Source organism: Schistocerca serialis, chromosome 6, assembly GCF_023864345.2.
Source record: "Schistocerca serialis cubense isolate TAMUIC-IGC-003099 chromosome 6, iqSchSeri2.2, whole genome shotgun sequence".
In the NCBI taxonomy this organism is placed as follows: domain Eukaryota; kingdom Metazoa; phylum Arthropoda; class Insecta; order Orthoptera; family Acrididae; genus Schistocerca; species Schistocerca serialis.
Genome location: NC_064643.1, coordinates 749,188,698 through 749,213,690, shown reverse-complemented (window position 1 = coordinate 749,213,690; position 24,993 = coordinate 749,188,698). Strand labels below are relative to the sequence as shown.

At 44.7% G+C, this 24,993-nt stretch overlaps 1 protein-coding gene across 2 annotated transcripts in view; it reads right to left on the bottom strand.

Annotated features, from left to right (window-relative positions):
• The window catches only part of LOC126484479 (uncharacterized), a 451,324-nt gene that overhangs the window by 24,995 nt on the left and 401,336 nt on the right, over positions 1–24,993 (bottom strand). For both annotated transcript variants that reach the window (XM_050108007.1, XM_050108008.1), the window contains exon 4: positions 145–322. In XM_050108007.1, coding sequence (XP_049963964.1) covers positions 145–322 — 178 coding nt within the window. The remainder of the gene's footprint in view (positions 1–144; positions 323–24,993) is intronic.

Genomic DNA, 24,993 nt, shown 5'->3' with positions numbered 1-24,993 from the left:
TTTGCTGTCCCCTACAACCTCCCAGAGTTTGTCGGTTTAAATACTTTTCACCCTTATAACCATGCTTGTTCAGCGAGGTGTGACCGCATGCTGTGTTCTGGAGAGAGCTTGCACCCCTGGTGGGCGCGCCGTGGCTGCCCTTACCGGCCTTGCGGACTGTGACCTCCATGGTGAGGTAGAAGAGGTTGGGGTCCCGGTGGCGCATGCGGTACTTGTTGAGCAGCGCCGTCACCACCTCGCGGCACGTCGTCTGGAAGGTGATGCTCAGCGTCTTGTACTCGATGTCCGGCCGCAGGCAGCGCGCGTACACTTTGATCGTGGTCTGCAACAGAGAGGAGGAGGCGCGGCCAGTCAGAAGCAGGTATACACCGACACTTTTCAACACAAACAAACACGGTACTTGAGGCCCATAGCCCATGCGTGAACAACAAAGACGATCCGTATTTGCGAAATATTTTACGGATTAATGCTGGACCAGTGTTTGAACATAGATTTTTAACTTCCACGAGCAATGCTCTTACTAAGTTATTCAGGAACGCCTCGAGACACAACTCTAGGCTTCCAAATGGCTCTGGTCACTATGGGGCTTAACTGCTGAGGTCATTAATCCCCTAGAACTACTTAAACCTAACTAACCTAACGACATCACGCACATCCATGCCCGAGGCAGCATTCGAACCTGCAACCGTAGCGGTCGAGCGTTTCCAGACTGAAGCGCCTAGAACCGCTCGGCCACTCCGGCCGGCTCTAGTCTTCCAACGAAACCATGGGACCTGCTGATCATGGGTGTCGATGAGACTTAGGTACGTTGTAAAGGGACGTGACATGAGTAACTGGCTAGCGGCGTTTCATGCGACGGCTCCTAATTTCCTACAAAATCGATGTTGAAGTTTCGTGTGTGTGTGATATACCAGTAAAGTTAGTCGTGTTTCGGCCGGCCGGGGTGGCCGAGCGGTTCTAGGCGCTACAGTCCGGAACCGCGCGACCGCTACGATCGCAGGTTCGAACCCTGCCACGGGCATGGATGTGTGTGATGTCCTTAGGTTAGTTAGGTTTAAGTAGTTCTAAGTTCTAGGGGACTGATGACCTCAGAAGTTAAGTCCCATGGTACTCAGAGCCATTTTTTTAGTCGTGTTTCGGACAAGTTAGCGTAGCGCAAGGTCTAAGGTAGAAGCCTATTACGATGGCTGTACCAGTTCTAACCCTGCCTGTGTATTTTTTTTCATTATAGATTCTTGGGGAAGGCATACAGAGCAGATAAATCTTTGAAGATGAAAGATAAGCATGAACCTGCACCGTAAAAATTGTCCCACCGAAATGTATTCCACTTGTCTACCCCTGTTGTCTATAGTTTTACAGGCATATTAAAATTTTCACGAAAGAAAATCATAATACTCCAAACTTGCTAAAGAGTAATAGCGAAATCGCTTCCAGGGAAGATTCAATAAAAATACATTCTTTAGTTCTGCATCACTTTGCGCACCTGCTTTCACAGAATGATCAGAAACGCATGGTTCTCATCGAACCTGACCATAGAAAGAACAGTCTCTTTGAATTTAAACAAACTGTGGTCCTCGGTATAGCTTTGGGAAACTCCGCGTGTCTGCAAGGTAGTACCTTTCATTAAATGTGCTTGGTGTTCAACGAATGTGTGTTTCGGTTGCTTCTACGACAGATACCGTGCTGAATCCTGTTCTAGTACAGAAAGCTATGCAAGCGATAGCGAGTACGACGAATCTATCATCTACTCTGTAACAAATGGAATACACCTTTGAAGAAAGTTTGCTGTAGTGATTGATTTATAAACGAAATTGCTACGGTGAAAATTACTACTTTTGAATAATTTTGTATGACATATACTATTTAATGATATTCTATACAGTGAAAAATTGAAAAAAGTACACAAGTAGGCTCTGAACCGATACAACGAGCGTGGTAACCGTGGACTTTAGCCGGTGCGCTACGATCGCTTGATCGAAACGTAACTAACGTTATGGGTATAGGAGATATACATAAAACTTCAGCGTCGATTTTCTCGGAACTTAGGGGCTGTCGCATGAAAAGATGCTAGCCAGGTACTCAGCACTTGTTTCTCAGCAGTATACCAAAGACTCATCGAAATCTGTGATTAACAGGTGTGATGCTCCCCTTGTTAGAGTAAAGCTTTGTAGAAGTCTGGAAAAACAGTCAGTGGAAACCTCGAGCTTTCAGTCGGACCGTGAGGTTTGTATGGGTAGTTCAGCTGGACATCGCCTGCGAAACCAAAGCCGGTTCAGCTTGGAGGAAGATTTGCGTTTTGATGTTCTCTGGCACCCAGTTTTTGCGCCAGAAAGCAGCTCCGCGCAGATGCACCACGTCATGAGTGGAATCTCTGTCATGCCTGATACTCTCAAACAGGAAAATAATGCAACGTTAGGAAAACTTCGCTTGTTGGATTTCTGAGAAACGGCAGGGAAGGAAAAAAAATCACGTTATGAGAACAAAACGACTAATTGTTACTCCAACAGTGGTTCTGCGAATAACCGCTCTTTCAGAGTGCAGTGGTGCTGGTAATTTTTCTTTTTCTCTCATGATAAAAGTACTGGATACCTGCGTCGGAAACCGAGGTCGCTAACGGACGCCTGCGCGAAGGTGGTAAACTCGGAGGTAGTCCCTTCAAACCATGACGGTGGAAGAAATTTTCATCGCCAATATTTGGCCACCAAGGGTAAGAGAAGTTGTGGCATGAAGATCCTAATCACCAGACGTTTTGCCAATGTCTTAGATTAAATTCCAAACCAACTGTAATTTTTCATGAAATGAGGGTATGAGATACTTGATGTGGTCCGTTCTTTCAGATGGGGATGTTGACCTCTGCAGCCCTATTTGTATTCTTCGAGAGGAGAAGACCATCTGCCGGTGATGGGTTTCGCTCTCCCCCCTCCCCCCCCCCCCTCCACATACACACATCTATTACACTATAGTACACTCAACAGATCCACACCACGAGGAAAGGGCCTATTGTGTGCGTAGGCAGAGAACCGTTTCCGATTGGGATGCTGAACCACCCCAACGGGTCTTCCCGCCAACAACGATATTCGACGCTTTCTTACGGCATTGATATGAACTTTGCCGGCCAACTTATATATAAATTGAGTGACTTAACATTTAAAAAGACGCAGTCTCCAAGCACATTACAGAATGACGGTTTTCTCCAAGAGGCGTCTGTGAAACATTCATTGATCGTATCCTCTCATGCTTTATGGATCCTGTGCCGTTCATAATTCATAGGCTTGTTGTTTCACCGATTGCCATCGATATTAAGAACGACATAGCAAGTCATATGAAGAACTCACTTTGTGAGCGTTCCGTTGTCACTCGCGTGGGTCTGATAATTGTGTTTGTTGCAGCTGTTGAAGTTATACATCAGTCTCCTAGATCATGATGATCTTCATTTAGAACGGATGATTTAAACGATCAGTTATGCACAGTAATGTAACTATATTGGGCAGTACTGTAACAATAGTAAACGTGAGGTGCTAGAGATTCTATTTTTCTCACATTTTTAAAAAAAGTTTTCGTTATTTGTTCCAGTGCAAATTATATCGTAGTCGGCATAACGTTTAGTAAAGTATTTTTATCAAAATCCATCTGGTGTAGCCCTAGAGATGCTACATTTCCAGCACTTCGGTATCCAGTTACTCCATATCGTGCCACTGTTCTCACAGCAGAGCATCTATCAGCAGCTTTGGAAAATTTGTCAGCAAATATTAAGAATGTATTTATATTTGTCAGTAGCGCTGATTTTCACATACAAGTGCGAACGTGTATGAGTATGTGCTAAGAAGCTCACCAGGGTCACAGAAGCAAAACATAACCGAAATGCCCTTGTCAGAACGCAGTTTACTTCGTACTAGTAAAATTCATCACTATTGTTGTCATTTCGGACACTGTCATCTTCAGACATAAAAAATATTGGCAACTGACCGTCAGTCATGCATAGTGGGTGGAGAATGAAAATAATGGATTTTGCAACCTGCCATTTCGTTTCACAGCAGGACGCCATTGGTTGTTATCTGCGACACTCTTACAGTACAGTGGCTCGTCGACAATATTCTGCGCCCTTTTTCGTTGCACTTCATGGGAAGCCATCCTGGGATTACATTTGGCAAGATGATGCCCACCCTCACACGGCGAGAATTTCTACTGCTTGTCTTCGGTCTTGCCAAACCCTGCCTTCACCAGCAAAGTCGCCGGATCTCTCACCAAGTGAGAACTTTTCGAGCAGGACCCTCGAACCAGCTCGAGATTTTGACAATCTAAGGCGCCAGTTGGACATAATCTGGCACGATATCCCTCAGGAGGACTTCCAACAACTCTACCAATCAATGCCGAGTCGAATAACTGCTTGCGTAAAGGCCAGAGGTGGACCAACGTGTTACTGCCTTTCTCAATTTGTGAAGCTCTTTCTCTTGAATAAATCATTCATTTTTTCTGAAATTTTGGTCATTTGTTTACCTGTACATGTACATCACATCTACTGATTTCCGTCCTGTTCGGATAATTTCTTTGTGGTGTGTCTTTTTTCTTTTGTCTTAGAGCGTATTTTGTTCTCAGACATGTACTGATGCTGCAGGCAGTGCTAGAATAAAAACTAAGTTGTGAAAACCTCTTATACTGTAACAGCCTGTAATCCGCAGTACAGCGAGACGCTTGCCGATTCGTTTACCTGTGTGTCTCCAGCTTGCACACGTGTTCATCCATAATGCATGCAGCTGTTCGCCGGGAGAAAAGCCTCGTTCACCGGAAAGTAAGAACGGAATTTGCGACATTCATCTTTGTGCGAGCCATAAATCTAGTGACAATAACGCAGGTGTTCTGCAGTCTGTTATTTGCACTTACCGTCGGAGCGCATTAGTTAAAGGAACTCAGTAACTCTCCTTGTAAAATTAGTATTTTCAAGTAGCCTAAAGTTAAGGTACTGACAACGCACAGGGCTCTGCTCGAAACTTATATAAGCACCTCATTATTGTAGTCTCTTTATGTCGTAGATTTCTGTATAATCTGTGAAACTATGCATCGTTCTATTGTACGAGCATTAAAAAGATTTGAGTGTTCGACGGAATACGTACCTCAAATTCACATGCCTCTGAGATAATTTATCCTTGTTATGGTTTATATTTCCTCCGAGAGAAGTAGTGCAGGAGGTTCACTTTCTCAATATGAATCACTCTGAATCATCTCAACTCCGTATTGGACAACTTTTAGAAAACCACAGCTTAAATAGCGACAATCAAATCTGTCTAAAGATGCCATAGAAGCTGGTCTGAGTCGATCCTAGCTCATCTCTGTGTACACAAACGAAAACTCTAATCTTTCTGCTATATATCTGATCAAAAGTATCCGGACATCTATCGGCGGATGTTAATATTGGGTGTTTCCACGATTCGAATTTATGACGGTTTGAAGTCTTAGTTGGTTGGTTGATTTGCGAGGAGGGGACCAAACCGCTAGGTCGTCAGTCTCATTGGAGTAGGGAAGGATGGGGAACGAAGTCGACCGTGGCCTTTGAAAGGAACCGTCCCGGCATTTGCCTGAAGCGATTGAGGGAAATCACGGCAAACCTAAATCAGGATGGCCGGACGTGCGTTTGAACCGTCTTCCTCCCCAATGCGAGTCCAGTGAGCTAACCACTGCTCCACCTCGTTCGGTGTTTGAACTCCGCTGAGAACACTTTCAATTGGGAGTTTGAATGTCTGTGGAGGAATTGCGGCCCATTCTTCCTGAACAGCGAGAATCAGAGAAGGTAGCGATGTTGGACGTTGCTTTCTGGAGCGGAGACGACGTTCAGACACATCCCAAATGTGTTCCATTGAGTTCGTGTCGGGGCTCTGAACTTGCTAGTCTATTTAAGGAATGTTATTGTACACAAAACCATTACCTCACTGATGGCAGGGTGCATGTCATGGTGACACAGACAATCATCGTCTTCCTTTACTGTACACAGTACACAAGGCAATAAAATGTATTAATATCTTTCCGCATTTAGCATTTTCTTACGATATCCAAATAACGACAGACAGCCCCATTTCATAATACCACGTCCTCCGTGCTTCACTGCTGGCACTACACGTGATGGCAACTAAAGTTTTTCAGGCATTCACCAAACTCAAACACTACCGTCGAATTGCTGCTGGGTATTGCTCGCTCCACACCACTAGTTTCCAGTCTTCGACTGTCCAGTGGTTTGCTTTTTAATCCACCTCAAGTATCTCTTAGAACTAACGGGCATTCTACCACATTCTTTTTAACTCCCTACGCACTGTTATTGTGCTAGCTTGACTGCTCTCAGCACTTTCGACTTGACGAGTCATTCCTTCAGTTAACTTCATGCTATTTTTTATAACCATCCTCCGCAATGCCCATCAGACGTGAGGTCTGCTTGGTCTTGATTTATACGCTGTTGTTCCTAGACGTTTCCACTTCACAGTCACATCAGCGACAGTCAACTTTGGCAGCTTTCGAAGGGTTGAAATGTTCCTAATAGGTCTGTCACTCAGGTGACATGTAATGACTAGTCCACGAACGAAGTCACTGAGCTCTCCTGGCCAAACCACTCCGCTGTTACCGCATCTCTGCTGACAACACAATACTCCCCGCCTCTTTTTTAAACGGGCGGGTCCGCCTCTTGCGACATCTAGTGGTCAATTGCTCGTGACGTAAGGGTGTCCGCGTACTTTTGACAAGATAGGCCTCTCAGTGCTTTATATTTTCAATGTTCCAGAATTTCCCAAGATATCCGATTTCCATTAGAGCTACTGATAGCCTTGGGACAGACAGCCCTGACAAAACTCTACCATATGGTGAGCAAGATGTATGAGACAGGCGAAATACCCTCAGACTTCAAGAAGAATATAATAATTCCAATCCCGAAGAAAGCAGGTGTTGACAGATGTGAAAATTACGGAGCTATCAGCTTAATAAGCCACGGCTGCAAAATACTAACACGAATTCTTTACAGACGAATGGAAAAACTGGTAGAAGCCGACCACGGGGAAGATCAGTTTGGATTCCGTAGAAATGTTGGAACACGTGAGGCAATGCTGACCCTACGAGTTATCTTAGAAAATCGATTAAGGAAAGGCAACCCTACGTTTTTAGCATTTGTAGACTTAGAGAAAGCTTTTGACAGTGTTGACTGGAATACTCTCTTTCAAATTCTGAAGGTGGCAGGGGTAAAATACAGGGAGCGAAAGGTTATTTACAATTTGTACAGAAACCAGATGGCAGTTATAAGAGTAGAGGGGCATGAAAGGGAAGCAGTGGTTGGGAAGGGAGTGAGGCAGGGTTATATCCTGTCCCCGATGTTACTCAATCTGTATATTGAGCAAGCAGTAAAGGAAACAAAAGAAAAATCCGGAGTAGGTATTGAAATCCATGGAGAAGAAATAAAAACTTTTAGGTTCGCCGATGACATTCTAATTCTGTCAGAGACAGCAACGGACTTGGAATATCAGTTGAACGGAATGGACAGTGCCTTGAAAGGAGGATATAAAATGAACATCAACAAAAGCAAAACGAGGATAATGGGATGTAGTCGAATTAAATCGGGCGATGCTTAGATTTGGAAATGAGACACTTAAAGTAGTAAAGGAGTTTTGCTATTTGGGGAGCAAAATAACTGATGATGGTCGAAGTAGAGAGGATATCAAATGTAGACTGGCAATGGCAAGGAAAGCGTTTGTGAAGAAGAGAAATTTGTTAACATCGAGTATAGATTTAAGTGTCAGGAAGTCGTTTCAGAAAGTATTTGTATAGAGTGTAGCCATGTATGGAAGTGAAACATGGACGATAAATAATTTGGACAAGAAGAGAATAGAAGCTTTCGAAAGGTGGTGCTACAGAAGAATGCTGAAGATTAGATGGGTAGATCACATAACTAATGAGGAGGTATTGATTAGAATTGGGGAGCAGAGGATTTTGTGGCACAACTTGACAAGAAGAAGGGATCGGTTGGTAGGACATGTTCTGAGGCATCACGGGATCACCAATTTAGTACTGGAGGGCAGCGTGGAGGGTAAAAATCGTAGAGGGAGACCAACAGATGAATACACTAAGCAGATTCAGAAGGTTGTAGGCTGCAGTAGGTACTGGGAGATGAAGAAGCTTGCACAGGATAGAGTAGCATGGAGAGCTGCATCAAACCAGTCTCAGGACTGAAGACCACAACGACAACATCCACAATTTACCACCATCTAAACGGGAATAGACGAGACTGTCAGGAAAAAATGAGAAAAATCGTGACCTACGGAATCGTATGATCATCACGCATGGAATCTTCCAAGAACAGCCCTTAAATTCCTGATCGATTAAGCGTCAAGATTCCGAGAAATGCAGCATATTTTCCTGTTTTGTGTGCCAGGCGGGAAGTTTACTCTTAGTTGGAATGAAGTGTTTTCTCTTTAATAGCGTACCCCGGACGCAGAGCTACTCTCAACAAGGAAGGAGCGCGCCCAGTACGTGGGCAGCGCAGATACGGCGTGTCGCGCGCGTGTTTACATCCCGCCGGCGCAGCACGGGGGCGGAGATAGGGCTGCCCGGCATCCTGCGTGTCCGCACATCCCAGCGATACGCCGTCCTGGCGCCAGGGGACAGCCGCGCTGGGGGCGGCCGGCTGCTGCGTTGTCCACCTCAGTGCCAACACGCGTATCGGTCGGTTTCACCACTGGTTGCCCTAGGTTTTAACTGTGCCTTAGTTGTCGCGAGACGAAGAACTGACAATGTTGAGTGTTTATGGAAATAGTTCAAGGCAATCGTAAAATGCATTTTAGACAGGTACGTTCCGAGTAAAACTGTGAGGGACAGGAAAAACCCACCGTGGTTCAACAACAAAGTTAGGAAACTACTGCGTAAGCAAAGAGAGCTTTACTGCAAGTTCAAACGCAGCCAAAACCTCTCAGACAAACAGAAGCTAAACAGTGTCAAAGTTAGCGTAAGGAGGGCTATGCGTGAAGCGTTCAGTGAATTCGAAAGTAAAATTCTACGTACCGACTTGACAGAAAATCCTAGGGAGTTCTGGTCTTACGTTAAATCAGTAAGTGGCTCGAAACAGCATATCCAGAGACTCCGGGATGATGATGGTATTAAAACAGAGGATGACACGCGTAAAGCTGAAATACTAAACACCTTTCTCCAAAGTTGTTTCACATAGGAAGACCGCACTGCAGTTCCTTCTCTAAATCCTCGCACAAACGAAAAAATGTCTGACATCGAAATAAGCGTCCAAGGAATAGAAAAGCAACTGGAATCACTCAACAGAGGAAAGTCTACTGGACCTGACGGGATACCAGTTCGATTCTACACAGAGTACGCGAAAGAACTTGCCCCCCTTCTAACAGCCGTGTACCGCAAGTCTCTAGAGGAACGGAAGGTTCCAAATGATTGGAAAAGAGCACAGGTAGTCCCAGTCTTCAAGAAGGGTCGTCGAGCAGATGCGCAAAACTATAGGCCTATATCTCTGACATCGATCTGTTGTAGAATTTTAGAACATGTTTTTTGCTCACGTATCACGTCGTTTCTGGAAACTCAGAATCTACTATGTAGGAATCAACATGGATTCCGGAAACAGTGATCGTGTGAGACCCAACTCGCTTTATTTGTTCACGAGACCCAGAAAATATTAGATACAGGCTCCCAGGTAGATGCGATTTTCCTTGACTTCCGGAAGGCGTTCGATACAGTTCCGCACCGTCGCCTGATAAACAAAGTAAGAGCCTACGGAATATGAGACCAGCTGTGTGACTGGATTGAAGAGTTTTTAGCAAAGAGGACACAGCATGTTGTTCTCAATGGAGAGACGTCTACAGGTGTTAAAGTAACCTCTGGCGTGCCACAGGAGACTGTTATGGGACCATTGCTTTTCACAATATATATAAATGACCTAGTAGACAGTGTCGGAAGTTCCATGCGGCTTTTCGCGGATGATGCTGTAGTATACAGAAAAGTTGCAGCATTAGAAAATTGCAGCGAAATGCAGGAAGATCTGCAGCGGATAGGCACTTGGTGCAGGGAGTGGCAACTGATCCTTAACATAGACAAGTGTAATGTATTGCGAATACATAGAAAGAAGTATCCTTTATTGTATGATTATATGATAGCAAAACAAACACTGGTAGCAGTTACTTCTGTAAAATATCTGGGAGTATGCGTACGGAACGATTTGAAGTGGAATGATCATATAAAATTAATTGTTGGTAAGGCGGGTACCAGCTTGAGATTCATTGGCAGTCCTTAGAAAATGTAGCCCATCAGCAAAGGAGGTGGCTTACAAAACACTCGTTCGACCTATACTTGACTATTGCTCATCAGTATGGGATCCGTACCAGATCGGGTTGACCGAGGAGATAGAGAAGATCCAAAGAAGAGCGGCGCGTTTCGTCAGAGGGTTATTTGGTACGGAGATATTTAGCAAACTCAAGTGGCAGACTCTGCAAGAGAGGCGCTCTGCATCGCGGTGTAGCTTGCTGTCCAGGTTTCGAGAGGGTGCGTTTCTGGATGAGGTATCGAATATATTGCTTCTCCCGAGGAGATCACGAATGTAAAATTAGAGAGATTCGAGCGCGCACGGAGGCTTTCCGACAGTCGTTCTTCCCGCGAACCATACGCGACTGGAACAGGGAAGGGAGGTAATGACAGTGGCACGTAAAGTGCCCTCCACCACACACCTTTGGGTGGCTTGCGGAGTATAAACGTAGATGTAGACAACGTTCTTGGCTATAGGATTTTGTGGATGGACGCTGATGCTGGAAACGCTGTTTCAGTCGTAGCGATGTATCGCTGAGACGTCAGTGGACCCTGGTAATACGCGCGGATTACGGGCAGGTAGTCAAAGGGGATAACAGCGTGAGCGGCTACGGGAGTCGTGGCTACTGAGACGCATTCATCAGTATAGAAGGACCAGAAATCTTCCACGAATTGTAGGGTTAAAACAATGACTTCCGAACCGTCATTATCCTTCTTAGATGCATTTCTATCAGCAGAAAGAGGACTGAATCATAATTCTCAGAGCAAGGGTAGTTTCTTTCTGTTCTTCACGTTTCTGCCATTTCTGTAAAGGTCGTGAAATTCATCTATACGTATTTACTTAACCTTGTTCTCATAGTTATAATTCTCGCCTCGTGGCAACTTCCATGATACTCAAGCATGATAGGAATCCCATGACACCCCTCACACTTCTTTCTTCTCCTTAATCCTACGAATTTTCCTTCCACTATTTTTTTAAGAAGTTATTACGTCATTGGCGGAAGGACTAGAGCAAAGAAAAAAAAATAATACTCGTAATTGGCATCAAGCGTATCATGGGTTTCCAAATGTACGTGATCCTCAAAAATAGGTACCGTGAAAAGACGATGTAGATAGTTACATAAAATTTTTAAAAATGTACTTTTTCATTTGTGAGCCTAGACAACTCCTTTGCACTTGAATCTTTCTCTGGAAACTATAACAGATAAGCGTAATTGCCTACGCAGCGCAATCTGTACGTAAAACCTGTGAGCTGCACTACAGTAATACTATCAGATACGATTCACATAAACTATCGGCAGTTATGTTGATGGCATGCACTGGTTATTAAAAACAAAGTTTGCCGAATTGGCGTTGACTTGGTAAAACTTGTGTAGTTCTTACAAGTTGAGTATCCTAGACGCTGGCAGCTATACAACTCGAGTTTGTTCGCGGTCTCTTCCTTTTTCGAGTTCCTTATTCTCATTTATACTTTACCCCTGACTCAATTTCTTCTGTTAATCTCGATGTTTGTCATCACTTATACCGGATAAATTAGAGATGGGTCAAAACAACTCACACCCATCTTCATTGACGTGGAATCTCAGATAATTAGGGCTTTAAAATGTAAACATAAAGGTACCAGTTTCAGATCGTAATGGATATTTATTGTCTCTTACTGCGACTTTAACCTACTATCACTGTTTTATACACGTTTCTTCCGTTAGAGCGTGCAAAAATGAAACAGGACATGGAGAATGCTCCACTGAACAATTTGAGGTAGGGAACCTGGGGTCGGAGAAGCCAGTTCAAGCAGATATGGATGTAAACTTGTCTACCACTTTGTCTAGCATCACTGTTTTCCAGCTTATTTACAACCAACATGTCTACAAGTTTACACGTGCTGTGCTATTTATTTACATGTACATTCTTTATTTCCCGCAAGGAAACAAGGACGAGTTTGATTAGTAGTAAGTCATGAAACAAGTTTTGTTTACTTTACTTGTCCACAAGGTGGCTCTGTTGTATCGTATTTACAGTCCCATGTCAGAACGCGCTGTGAATCAATGACAGACCCAATGATTACTCAATGCTATTCAGAGACGTACAGTACAATACGATGGAGCAGTACCGGTACAGTATCTCCTGGTCGCTGGACTGGAAGGAGAGGTCGTATTCCATGGCCCGCAAGGTCACCTGATCCGAATCCCCTCGATTATTTCGTAAGGGGACATCTAAAGTGACTTGTGTATGAGACCCAAATGGATACGGAGATGGAATTAGTTGCCAGAATTGTAGCTGCCTATGATGTGATTGGAAACACACCAGGCATATTCGTCAGCGTGCGTCAGAATCTTTTTCACTTATGTCATTTTGCCTTTAGTTTGATGGCCGTCATTTTCAGCACATATTGTAGGATACTGTGCAAATGGTGCGTTTATTGTGTCAATTATGGTACTTGCAGTTACCTAATGTAAATAAAAAAAGTATACAGTAATATAATTTTATTCCTATTACCTCCTTAAGCTGGCTTCTCCGACACCAGAATCTCTACCTTAAATTGTTCAGTGGACCATCCTCTATGTCCTGCTAAATTTTTGCACGCTCTTACGGAAACACCTGTATGCATAGGAATAAAAAAGCATTACAATGCTTAGGAGCCTCGATTCCACGCTCTTTTTTAGTCACAGTCGTGTCAGACAGCAGTCTGTGGGCAAGGGATGTGTGTGTGGTTGCTGTCCTGTCACCATGGGCGCTAACGACAGGAGAGACAAAGAGCGTGTGACCCAACAAGAAGAGGCGGAGGCGTAAGGCTGTTTAGCTGTTGCAGGCACCGTAGTGCGCACACAGAAGCGGCTTTGATGGGAGGCGGTTGTCGTCCAGCGAATCTGCAGTGTGTCTCGGAAAGAGATACCTGCCCAGCGCGGACGAAAAACTTGCTGTCAAAACAAGCTCTGCGCGGTGTCGTGGCGGATGAAGTGATGCCAACGACCTCAATTCAGAGCGTGACTTGCCTCCTACTGGAAAAGAGGGCTGTTGACGTGCCTGCAGACTACCAGACCCCCGTCTGATTGTTTCTCCAAATAATCGCTCTTCGCTCTACTTGTTAATTGCGAACAATGTGGTCTCGGCACCGAAACTGACAAGCAATCTCAAAATCTAGCTGTTTGATAAGCAAATGAGATGACAATGGCCCAAGAGTATTTGTAAACGCTAGCTGCCGTCACTGTAAGTGAGTTATGATTGTAAAATGAATCATCATACGTACCGAAGCTCAGTTAGGGCGTATTATGTGCAAATGAAGACAACCTGTCTTCAGCCAATGCTTTCGTCACTGAATCGTGGATTGTTCTCCTTTCTACGCAGGTGTCCTGTCCTCAGAGCAAAAACTTTCGAAAAATGAGGCATGTGTTTTATTTAGTTCGAAGAAAGACAAAATCCGTCTAAGTAACTTTTTCTTTTTATTGGATAATCAGTTTCAACCCTCTGTTAGGTCACCTTCGTATACATTAATTACAGATTCATACGAAGTGCAAGTCATCAGTTTTAACTGCGCTTCGCATTAATTTGTAATTAATACATATGAAGATGATTTATAAAAGGTTTGAAATCGGTTAGCCAATAAAATAAAAAATTGACAAAGGCAATGTCTGTGTTTCTATACATTGGAAGTAATCACGGTGCCCTGAAGACGTTATGCTTTCAATTATGTGTTGATTCAAACATTTAATGTGGGTTCAGGTTGTAAATTAGTTCAAAAGCCATGTAAATCGTAACTGACTGTATTGTTGTAGTGCAGTCCTTAAGTTTTACCTACAGATTGCGGTGCGAAGGCACTGTGTTTTTTTCTTACTATTCATTTTCGATTTCCTGGCAGAAACTGAAAAGGCAGACACCGTGACAGATCTCTTCAGAAGAAGATATGCCGAAACAAATCCACGTCAGCCGATAATCCAACAAAACTCCTGTAGTTTTCGATTCAAATGGTTGTTTGTAGTAGTTTTAGATTTATATAGAGCAGTTTTTTCTCCCCCCTTCTGTCCTATCCTATATCACCCTTTAACATACGTATAGGGCCGGCATTATACGCCCATCTCGTTCTTCTCCTCTTATTTTGGCCACTTACAGCACTTCTACTGCAGTCTATAATAGTTCCCTGTGCCTCGTAGTCATATCGTTCCACAAGGCGATGTGGCACAACGGTTAAGGCACTATACTCGCGTATGGAAAGAGGTGGGTTTAAATCCTCGTCCGACCACCTGAGCTAGGTTCTGTGTGGTTTGGCCTAAAACAATTACGTATAATTTCAAGATTGTTCCTCTGAACAGGAATGGCAGATTTATTCTGGTTCCTCCCACAGTCTGAATTTGTGCTCCATGCCTGATGACCTCGACGTCGTCGGGTGGTTAAAACGTCATCTTCCTTCCTTGCTTCCTCGTCCAATCCCAGCCTTAAGCTCAGTCTCTAATGACGTCGTCTTTGACGGCAAGCTAAACCCTAATGATCCTTTCGTTCTTTCAATCGAACTCCCTCTGTTCACCAAACAACCTTTTCGTTATAAAGTCTGTTTTTTAATATTGTCTTAATCTTGTGGCAGTAGTGTCACATTTGAAAAACAGCCATCGTTGTATTTCCTTCTGTTCCACTTCACTTGGGCGCGTTTCACAGCGGTAGAGGAATACACTTCAGACAAAAAAAAATGGCTCTGAGCACTATGGGACTTAACTTCTGTCGTCATCAGTCTCCTAGAACTACTTAAACCTAACTAACCTAAGGACATCACACACATCCATGCCCGAGGCAGGATTCGAACCTGCGACCGTAGCGGTCACGCGGTTCCAGACTGAAGCGCCTAGAACCGCACGGCCACACCGGCCGGCAGACAAAAGTCTTAATAAGTTGTTTCCTCACTGCCGTATTGATTTTTTTGAAGGTGAAAACGACTTTTTGTTGCTAGCTGTTGAGCAAAGGGGAGGAATTTCTAAACAGAATGCTGATTGTGGGCAGGATCTGGGCGTAGTACGTGAACTCCGATAAGAACAGTCCAAACAGCGGGGTACACATTCACTCTCCCGATAAACCCCAAAGGATTCAAAGAAGATGTTGGCTACGTCTTTTGGAATCGCAAATGAATTTCAGAAAGATTTCATGGAGGTAGCGCGTGAGAATCCTGTGATGTCACTGGTTTATTGTGAGAGACTTACGAAACGCCAAAGGTTAATGCAAAACAAACGGCGCGGGATGATTACCGAGGGGCTCGTTCTCCTTCACTACATTGTGCGACTCAATGCCGAGAATAGAACGAAGAAGAGAAGTACATTTTCGATGGAAGCTTTTCAGCATCTTCCCTATAGTCCGGACTTGACACCAAGCGATTTTCATCGCTTACCCAAGACGAAGGCCTGGCTGGTTACTCTGCTCTTCACAACCGACGATGAGCTGAAGGACCACCGGCCGACGTGGCCGAGCGGTTCTAGGCGCTACAGTCAGGAGCCGCGCGACCGCTACGGTCGCAGGTTCGAATCGTGCCTCGGGCATGGATGTGTGTGATGTCCTTAGGTTAGTTAGGTTTAAGTAGTTCTAAGTTCTAGGGGACTGATGACCATAGCAGTTAAGTCCCATAGTGCTCACAGCCATTTGAAAGCTGAAGGACGTTACCAAGAAGTGGTTGAAGTACAGGCGACACCATTCTTTGATGAAGGGATAAATAAGGTGGTGTCACGGTAGGACAAATTTTTGAATTTGGATGGAGAAGTAATGTGAATATGTAAGTTCAGATTATAGGTAAAAGAATACCATTTTTTTTTTAAATAGCCAATCCGAGGGTAATTTATGAACAGCACTCGTATGAAGTGATCACCGGGAACCGGACATTAGACACATACATCATTGGCCGTTAACGCTTATCGCCAGAACGTGGAACCTGTCAACAACAGCCACTCAGGACAGTCACACCACAGACCATGGAACCTGTCAGTGATTTGAAGCACGTGACAAGAGATCGCAGTGTGCGATAGACGGAAGGCCGAAGTCGTGGGACAGGATGAGGGTTTCGGACCAGTGAGCGGAAGCGAGTAGGGCGTGTGGCGTGTAAACAGAGCGGGCGACCGCGGTCTTCGCATACTGAGGAGGAGGCGGGGGCGGGGGCGGTCGGAAGCGACGGCGGTCACACGCGGTGCCGGATGCGGCACGCACGTGCGAATTACACGTGCGTAGCAAGTGTCCTTGTGCTTCTACTGCCGCAGCTGGACGCTGTTAAACAATCAAACGTACGCTTCGCTTCTCTCCCTTTAAATGCAGGTTACAGACTCATGCGTAGTCGACGTCTAGGTCAGAGGAGGCGGAGAAACAGCTTATCTCCATGAGAAGAGAGCAGAGCAATTGCTGTGTCCTTCTCAAAAGGAATGACAACTTTTTCTCGAAGAAATACAAACGTAACACTACCCGTCAAATATTTGGGTTGAGGACAGGCTGTGAGACGCTACAAAAACTGCGTCGTACTGTCCAGTATTACAGCGATAGATGTCGTCGTGCTAAATAAGTTTACTGCTTCCAGAATGAGCTTTCACTGCGTAGCGGATCGTGTACCGATTTAGAGCTTACTGTCAAATTAAAACTGTGTGTCGGATTGGGAATCAAGCCCCGACCTTTCGCCTTTCGCGAGCGAATGCACTACCGAACGATCTATCCAGGTATGGATCACGAACTTTACTCAGAGAGCTACTGGCGGAAGTTCACCGGTAGGGGCAGGTCGTGAGTTGCTCTTGAATGGGCCAGTCGGTAGAGCAATGTTCGAAGGTTCGAGTCCCGGTCCGACTCATAATTTTAATCTGCCAATGAATTTCATGTCTCCTGTACATAGCTCGTCCACAGATTGCTTGTGGCACATAAGATTTTTTACCATCGTTCATATATAAATTTTGACTTATCGACTGTAAAATCTGGATCAAGCATAAAATTACTTTCACTCTATAACGAGTGTACACGTGAGAGAAGAAAACTTCGTATATGACGATGAAATTCAAAATGCGCTAATGAATTGGTTAAGATAGCATGCGTATCACTTCCACTAGCGCTATTGGAAAAGTAAACGGAAACCACTGTGAAGGTCAAAAACGATTTATTTGCAACAGTTAGCTACACCTCCCAGCTACTCCTCTACACAGTCGCCGCTCTGACTTAAGACGTATGTCGTAGCGTTGTGCCAACTTTCCGATACTCTGGTGACAAAAAGCAGCCGTCTGTGCTTTCCGCCAATACCCTACGCTGGTCTACAGCTCGTTGTCTTCAAAGCCAGCGGTTCGTCTGAGCAGAGATGAACCCCAGGGCAGCCATTTATGGGCTGTATTTTGCGTGATCAAACGCTTCCCATCGAAAAAGTTGCAGAATCATCTTCTTTGCCCCTGCAGGGTGCGGCCGAGAATTAGCATGAAGAAGGAACCGCACGACAGTTGTGTTATGTGGGCTGCGTGACATCAGGCGAAATCTCTAACCAGGACCTCATACCTGGCGGGAGGCGCTATTCCCTGCGCATCTTTACGTACTCACTGTGCACTCAAAACTGTAGAGAGCGACGTGACACCATCGACGGGCATACTAGAGACACCGCCCAACACATCTGTGCAAAGCTTTACCAGATTTTCACAGTGGTTTGCGTTTCGCGACACATTGGAACTTTCTGAATAACCCTCGTATATGAATAGACGATAACCCAACTACACAATGTATGACATCGATGGTGGTTACGTGGAAGATTAATTCACCGTGTGTACTCAGCATGTTGTTTCGAATCCGGACGTTATCGAACTCAGCGACTGAGGTGTAAATAGACGATGGTTCAGGCTGAAACAAAACCCAATTGCGAGTTATGGGCCTACTATATTTATTTTTTGATCAACCAGCCTTTAACCTATTGGAGGCTCTTAATGATGGCGGCATTTCAGAAACATTATTTTGTGGACCATATGCAGATCGCCGCCAAAAGTTAAAAGCAAGGTTATATGATTTTATATGCTCTCCGACCAAAATCAAACTTCGACGGTATCTATTTTGTACCAGAGTTTTCTCTCACACCTATGGCAGCTTCACACCGATGAGCACGTGATTATCGAAATATTTTTGTAAATACCATCGTCTTATGAGCCTGCAGGGGCTTCATATACAGGCTGTAAACTACAGATGTTTACAACATACCACAGTGGTGCAGGGAAAGTGGAAACGAACAATTTTATACAGGACGTTTGTGGTTTACCAGACCAGGAAGCAACCTCAAATTAGTCTACGAAAGCTGAGTGCTAGCCCGCCAAGGGCGATTTTTAATATTCTCTTACGTCATCGACTTTTGTTAACGTTAGGCTGTTAACGTCTCTTGTGAGGGTAACGAAAGGAGAAAACATTTGAACAAGCTATGCAAAAACTAATTATGTTTCTAATTCGATCTAAACTTTGTCCTTACGAGCAATGCCGTCTTGTGTTTGAAATGCCAGAGATACAACACGATTTAATTGTTAATTTTATGGTGTTAAAATTCACAGAATTGTGAGGCAAAATTTACAGAAGCGTAAATTCTTCAATTTGTAAGTGCTTGACTAAGCTGGTTGCGTAATGGGGGCGAGAGGATATTAAAAATATCACGCGATGTGCTGTAGCTTAGGCGGCTTTTATAGGCCAGTTTGAGGTCATCTCCCTACTTGACAAACCACAAGTAGACTATCATAAGTAAGCGTAAACTACGGTCATTTTCCCAGTAGAGTTGGTGAGTTAACGTCCAACCCGCTCTACCTGTGAGTTAGGTGTGTTGCATACCTATCGGGCGTTAACTCATTTCGATTGCTTTGGGTATGAGATCAGTGTGTTACTAGATTGTCACTAGATCGGGGGCGGTGAACAGTCTAGAAACTGAGGTACATAAAGGGTCGCGTAACCGACAGAACATTTGTGTTCTACATAGTTATTAGCCTCCTGTTTGTCACTTAAACATAAACAGTATTTATAGCAAAATTGAAGTTGTGTATATTTAATTCAGGTTTTATTGCAAAATTATTGTTTTGAAACGTGAAACAGACGGCTGCTGTACCACAAATAAACAAGCAATGTAAATTTATCATATTTAGCTAGACAAGCAGTTTCCTCAAAGAAAAGATTAAATGAAAAAAAAGCGCAAGACAAAATCATATCAAACATCGCGTCAATACTTTGTCAAGCTTATAAAAACCATGACCCTGTTATTCATAAACAACTTTCTAACTTACCAGTAATAACAGGTAACTCTTTCCGTCGATCATGATGAGTGTTGTATTGAGTACAAAATAACAAAAATTATATAGATTTCTTTATGTTTGTATATGTAAACTGTACTTGCTTCAGAAGTTACTGCTTCGGTTATAGAAAAGCACAGAAGTTCCGCTATCAACTAATTTTTCTTACTTATAAAAAGCAATTTGTTTTTTTTAAGGTTATGAAACACACGACAGACTAACACTGAACGATGTGCAGGTCCAACTACGTGCAAAAACAAACAAACAAACAAAAAACAAACAGAAGTCCTCGGCTCCCAGTTTCTCTTTCATACATTCATTTATGTTTTTTCCCTAGCGAAGGTACCAATACTGCCTGTAATCCTACCGTTTGCTGCGTCATTTATGTTGAGTATCAAAACTACCGAACTGTAGTTATGGTACAGCGCTACTCTATCCACAAGTGCCTTATACCAAATTGTTCGTTCCTCCTTGCTCTACACCACTGTGGGACGTTGTAAACGGTTAACCTTTCATCCCTGTATTGTTTCGCGGTAAATAAATATTTCGTCATTGGTAATTGTCTGCATCAGAAGCCTGCTGTAAAGCATACTGTAAATAGCAAAATACAGTGCTCCAGTAGTTTATATTCATTGCGCCCTTCAACTCCAGGTACCACATGTGTAACCCTAGTGCTGTTCCACGTTGGGGTCGAGACGCAGACCGTTGGCGGTGAGAGTCACCAAATACGTCTTGCAGGTATCTCGCGGATCCGGAAAGTGCAGTGCAAGCATTCTCTGCGGGAAGGCAGGGACGCTGCGACTGCCGGCCGCTTAGTCACGCGTGTTTTGCTTCGCGGTGAGACCCGCCTGGTGAAGGACGTGTTCCACAGGCGCGGCGGGGGCTGAGCCTTGCGGCGGCGCCACAAAACGCTCGGTTTAGGTCCCTACTGACTCAGGGCGTCTTTCACCGGCGCTCCGGTAAACGCTGGCTGGGAATAGCCCTTGCCCGGTTTGCTAGGCGCCTTTTGTCGCAACAACAGTTTGCGTTATCTCAGCACAGAGCTGATCAAGTAGCGACAGGTCCGCCTACCGCTACATTTTGTGAACTTAAATTGGCAGATGTGTTCACTGAAAGTTCAAAGCTACAGCACTGTTTTTTAAGTAGTTAATTGCAACGCACTCTCTTTGTAATCCCACATATTAATACCTCACAAACGTTTTTGACTTTATATGTGCACCACAACCTAAACTACATACATGATGCAAAACAGTTAATGGCGAGTGTGTTCTAATATTTTTCACGAAACACTCAGGGGCAAGGTAGCACATAGTTTCACGCTGCTGTACTTGATCAGAAAGTTTATTCATGAAAATACCTTTTTTAATGTAGTTGTATGAGCAGGACCAAAAAAATTGTGTTCATCAATACTAACGCTAATCATGTGTACACATCCTGCAAACTGACTCCTTCCTTACCACTTCACCGAGCGAGGTGGCGCAGTGGTTAAACACTGGACTCGCATTCGGGAGGACGACAGTTCAATCACGCGTCCGGCCATCCTGATTTAGGTTTTCCGTGATTTCCCTAAATCGCTCCAGGCAAATGCCGGGATGGTTCCTTTCAAAGGGCACGGCCGACTTCCTTACCCGTCCTTCCCTAATCCGATGAGACCGATGACCTCGCTGTCTGGTCTCCTTCCCCAAAACAACCAACCAACAACCATACCACTTCGATAAAAGAATGATTCAAATGATCTATCAGAAAAGTAACTAACTAATTAACTATGTAACACGTAACTTCACTTGTTTGTACGTGCATGGCTGAAAGTGCTGCCATATTTTATTTATTCAGGGGATGCGTTCTTGATTTGAGCAATACGTTATTCACCCAGGTAGGTCAGTGATCTGCCCGCTCCACGTACTTTCAATGCTCATGAATCTTTATTCACTGCTGAGCAGGTCGCTAAAAAATTTATTCACTTTGCCGTTCAGAAGTGATATATTGACGCGTTTCGGGTTCAACCCATCATCAGAAAGATCAAAATTTAGAACAAAGTCTTCATACAGAGTACGAAGTCATGTGTACCGTTAACTCCGTCGCAGAGCCAGTATCCAGGATATCAAGCGATAAGTGCCAACTGATTCTAAATAATGAAAAGTGTGGATTCATCCAAACACGATAAATCACACAAATCTAAAGGTTGTCAGTTCAACTAATTCAGTTACAAATAACTTGAATTAGAACGATCACATACGTAATGTTGTGAGCAAAGCAAACCAAAGACTGTGATTTATTGGTAGAATACTTAGAAAGTGCTGGAGATCTACTAAAAGGACTGCTTACACTACTCTTGTCCGCCGTCTTCTAGAGTACTGCTGTGCGGTGTGCAATCCGCAACAGATAGGATTGACGGAGGACATCCAAAAAGTGCAAACCAGGGCATTTGGCACTGTCGCGAAATTGGGGAGTGATTGCCACGAATATAACACGAGAATCGGAGTGGCAGTCATTCAAAGAAAGGCGTTTATCGTTGCGGCAGGTCCTTCTCATGAAATTTCAATCAGCAACTTTCTCCTCAGTGTATAAAAACATTTCGTTGGCGCCCAACTACAAAGGAAGAAATGATCATTATAATAGATTAAGAGAAGTCAGAGCTCGCACGTCAACATTCAAGTGTTCGTTTTTCCCGCGCGCTGTTCCAGAATGGAACGGTAGAGAAATTGCTTGAAGGCGGTTCGATGAGTTGTCTGCCAGGCACTTACTTCAGAATTTCAGAGTAATCATGGAGATGTATAGCTGATTAATCAGATTGAGTTTTAAAACTCTAGTAAACCAGCAAAACTGTTTCAAATTTGGCCTTATCTAGACGAGGGTTTGTTAAACATGCTCGTACACGTACAAACAAACTTTTGACAGTTTAACCTCAATTTGAAGCAGGCATTGTTCGTATGTCAGAGTATTTCGGCAGTAGTGAGAGTGGCACAAACGCAGACAAAGCATTTCTTGCACTGACTTTTACACAATGTTTAAAGAAGAAGAAGAAAAATGTCGCTAGTGCAGGGAATGGCTTAAAAACGAGGCAGATAAATTCGGTATTATTCTCAGAATCCAGTTTCTGCATCAACTCTCTCCGAGTGGACAATGCAGTTCTTAATAACTCGTTAAGGCTCTCGTAAAAGATCAAACTTGTTTGTCAAATTCGCTGTTATCTAGCGACGCATGCGTCAAACAAGCCCGTACACGTATCAGCAAAGTTTTAACCTCACTCTGGAAGCAGACTCTTTTTCGTGTATGCTGTATTTTGACATTAGTAGGGAATGGCTACAAATGCAAATAATGCATTTCTAACACCTAATCAGGCACTGTTATTAAACAAGAAGAAAACAACATGCTGGTCTACGACAAGGCCGGCCGAAGTGGCCGAGCGGTTCTAGGCGCTTCAGTCTGGAACCGCGCGACCGCTACGGTGGCAGGTTCGAATCCTGCCTCGGGCATGGATGTGTGTGATTTCCTTAGGTTAGTTAGACTTAAGTACACTCCTGGAAATTGAAATAAGAACACCGTGAATTCATTGTCCCAGGAAGGGGAAACTTTATTGACACATTCCTGGGGTCAGATACGTCACATGATCACACTGACAGAACCACAGGCACATAGACACAGGCAACAGAGCATGCACAATGTCGGCACTAGTACAGTGTATATCCACCTTTCGCAGCAATGCAGGCTGCTATTCTCCCATGGAGACGATCGTAGAGATGCTGGATGTAGTCCTGTGGAACGGCTTGCCATACCATTTCCACCTGGCGCCTCAGTTGGACCAGCGTTCGTGCTGGACGTGCAGACCGCGTGAGACGACGCTTCATCCAGTCCCAAACATGCTCAATGGGGGACAGATCCGGAGATCTTGCTGGCCAGGGTAGTTGACTTACACCTTCTAGAGCACGTTGGGTGGCACGGGATACATGCGGACGTGCATTGTCCTGTTGGAACAGCAAGTTCCCTTGCCGGTCTAGGAATGGTAGAACGATGGGTTCGATGACGGTTTGGATGTACTGTGCACTATTCAGTGTCCCCTCGACGATCACCATTGGTGTACGGCCAGTGTAGGAGATCGCTCCCCACACCATGATGCCGGGTGTTGGCCCTGTGTGCCTCGGTCGTATGCAGTCCTGATTGTGGCGCTCACCTGCACGGCGCCAAACACGCATACGACCATCATTGGCACCAAGGCAGAAGCGACTCTCATCGCTGAAGACGACACGTCTCCATTCGTCCCTCCATTCACGCCTGTCGCGACACCACTGGAGGCGGGCTGCACGATGTTGGGGCGTGGGCGGAAGACGGCCTAACGGTGTGCGGGACCGTAGCCCAGCTTCATGGAGACGGTTGTGAATGGTCCTCGCCGATACCCCAGGAGCAACAGTGTCCCTAATTTGCTGGGAAGTGGCGGTGCGGTCCCCTACGGCACTGCGTAGGATCCTACGGTCTTGGAGTGCATCCGTGCGTCGCTGCGGTCCGGTCCCAGGTCGACGGGCACGTACACCTTCCGCCGACCACTGGCGACTACATCGATGTACTGTGGAGACCTCACGCCCCACGTGTTGAGCAATTCGGCGGTACGTCCACCCGGCCTCCCGCATGCCCACTATACGCCCTCGCTCAAAGTCCGTCAACTGCACATACGGTTCACGTCCACCCTGTCGCGGCATGCTACCAGTGTTAAAGACTGCGATGGAGCTCCGTATGCCACGGCAAACTGGCTGACACTGACGGCGGCGGTGCACAAATGCTGCGCAGCTAGCGCCATTCGACGGCCAACACCGCGGTTCCTGGTGTGTCCGCTGTGCCGTGCGTGTGATCATTGCTCGTACAGCCCTCTCGCAGTGTCCGGAGCAAGTATGGTGGGTCTGACACACCGGTGTCAATGTGTTCTTTTTTCCATTTCCAGGAGTGTAGTTCTAAGTTCTAGTGGACTGATGACCTCAGATATTAAGTCCCATAGTGCTCAGAGCCATTTCAACCATAAATAGGCCTATGCGAAACTGTTTTCTCTTCTACTTGGTCTCTTACTGACAATTCATTCAAACATGAAAGGTGGGAACATACTGCCTACCTCGTCCATCGAAGAGCACGATAACTTCGATTATTTTTTTTTTTTTTTTAGAAATGTTAGTGCGCTTCCATTTATGTTGTGGGTAGAATATTGATTTTCTTGTGAACATCTTTCTGTGTAACGTATGGATGGAAAGTCGCGAAACCGCTATTATTTTGTCAATTGCAGTGCTCTTTTGTTTCAATCCTTGATCGTAGTTGCACATTATGTGGAAACGCGCAGTAGAGTGAGACAAATTGTTGTTAAACTACATTTCACTAAACACATGCGGCGAAACATCGACAAAAACAACGTCCGCCATTTCGTCAAACTTGCCGTCAGTCAAACGTGATCTGTGCTTGACAAACGCGTTTGACAGCATTTTACACTGTCATATGG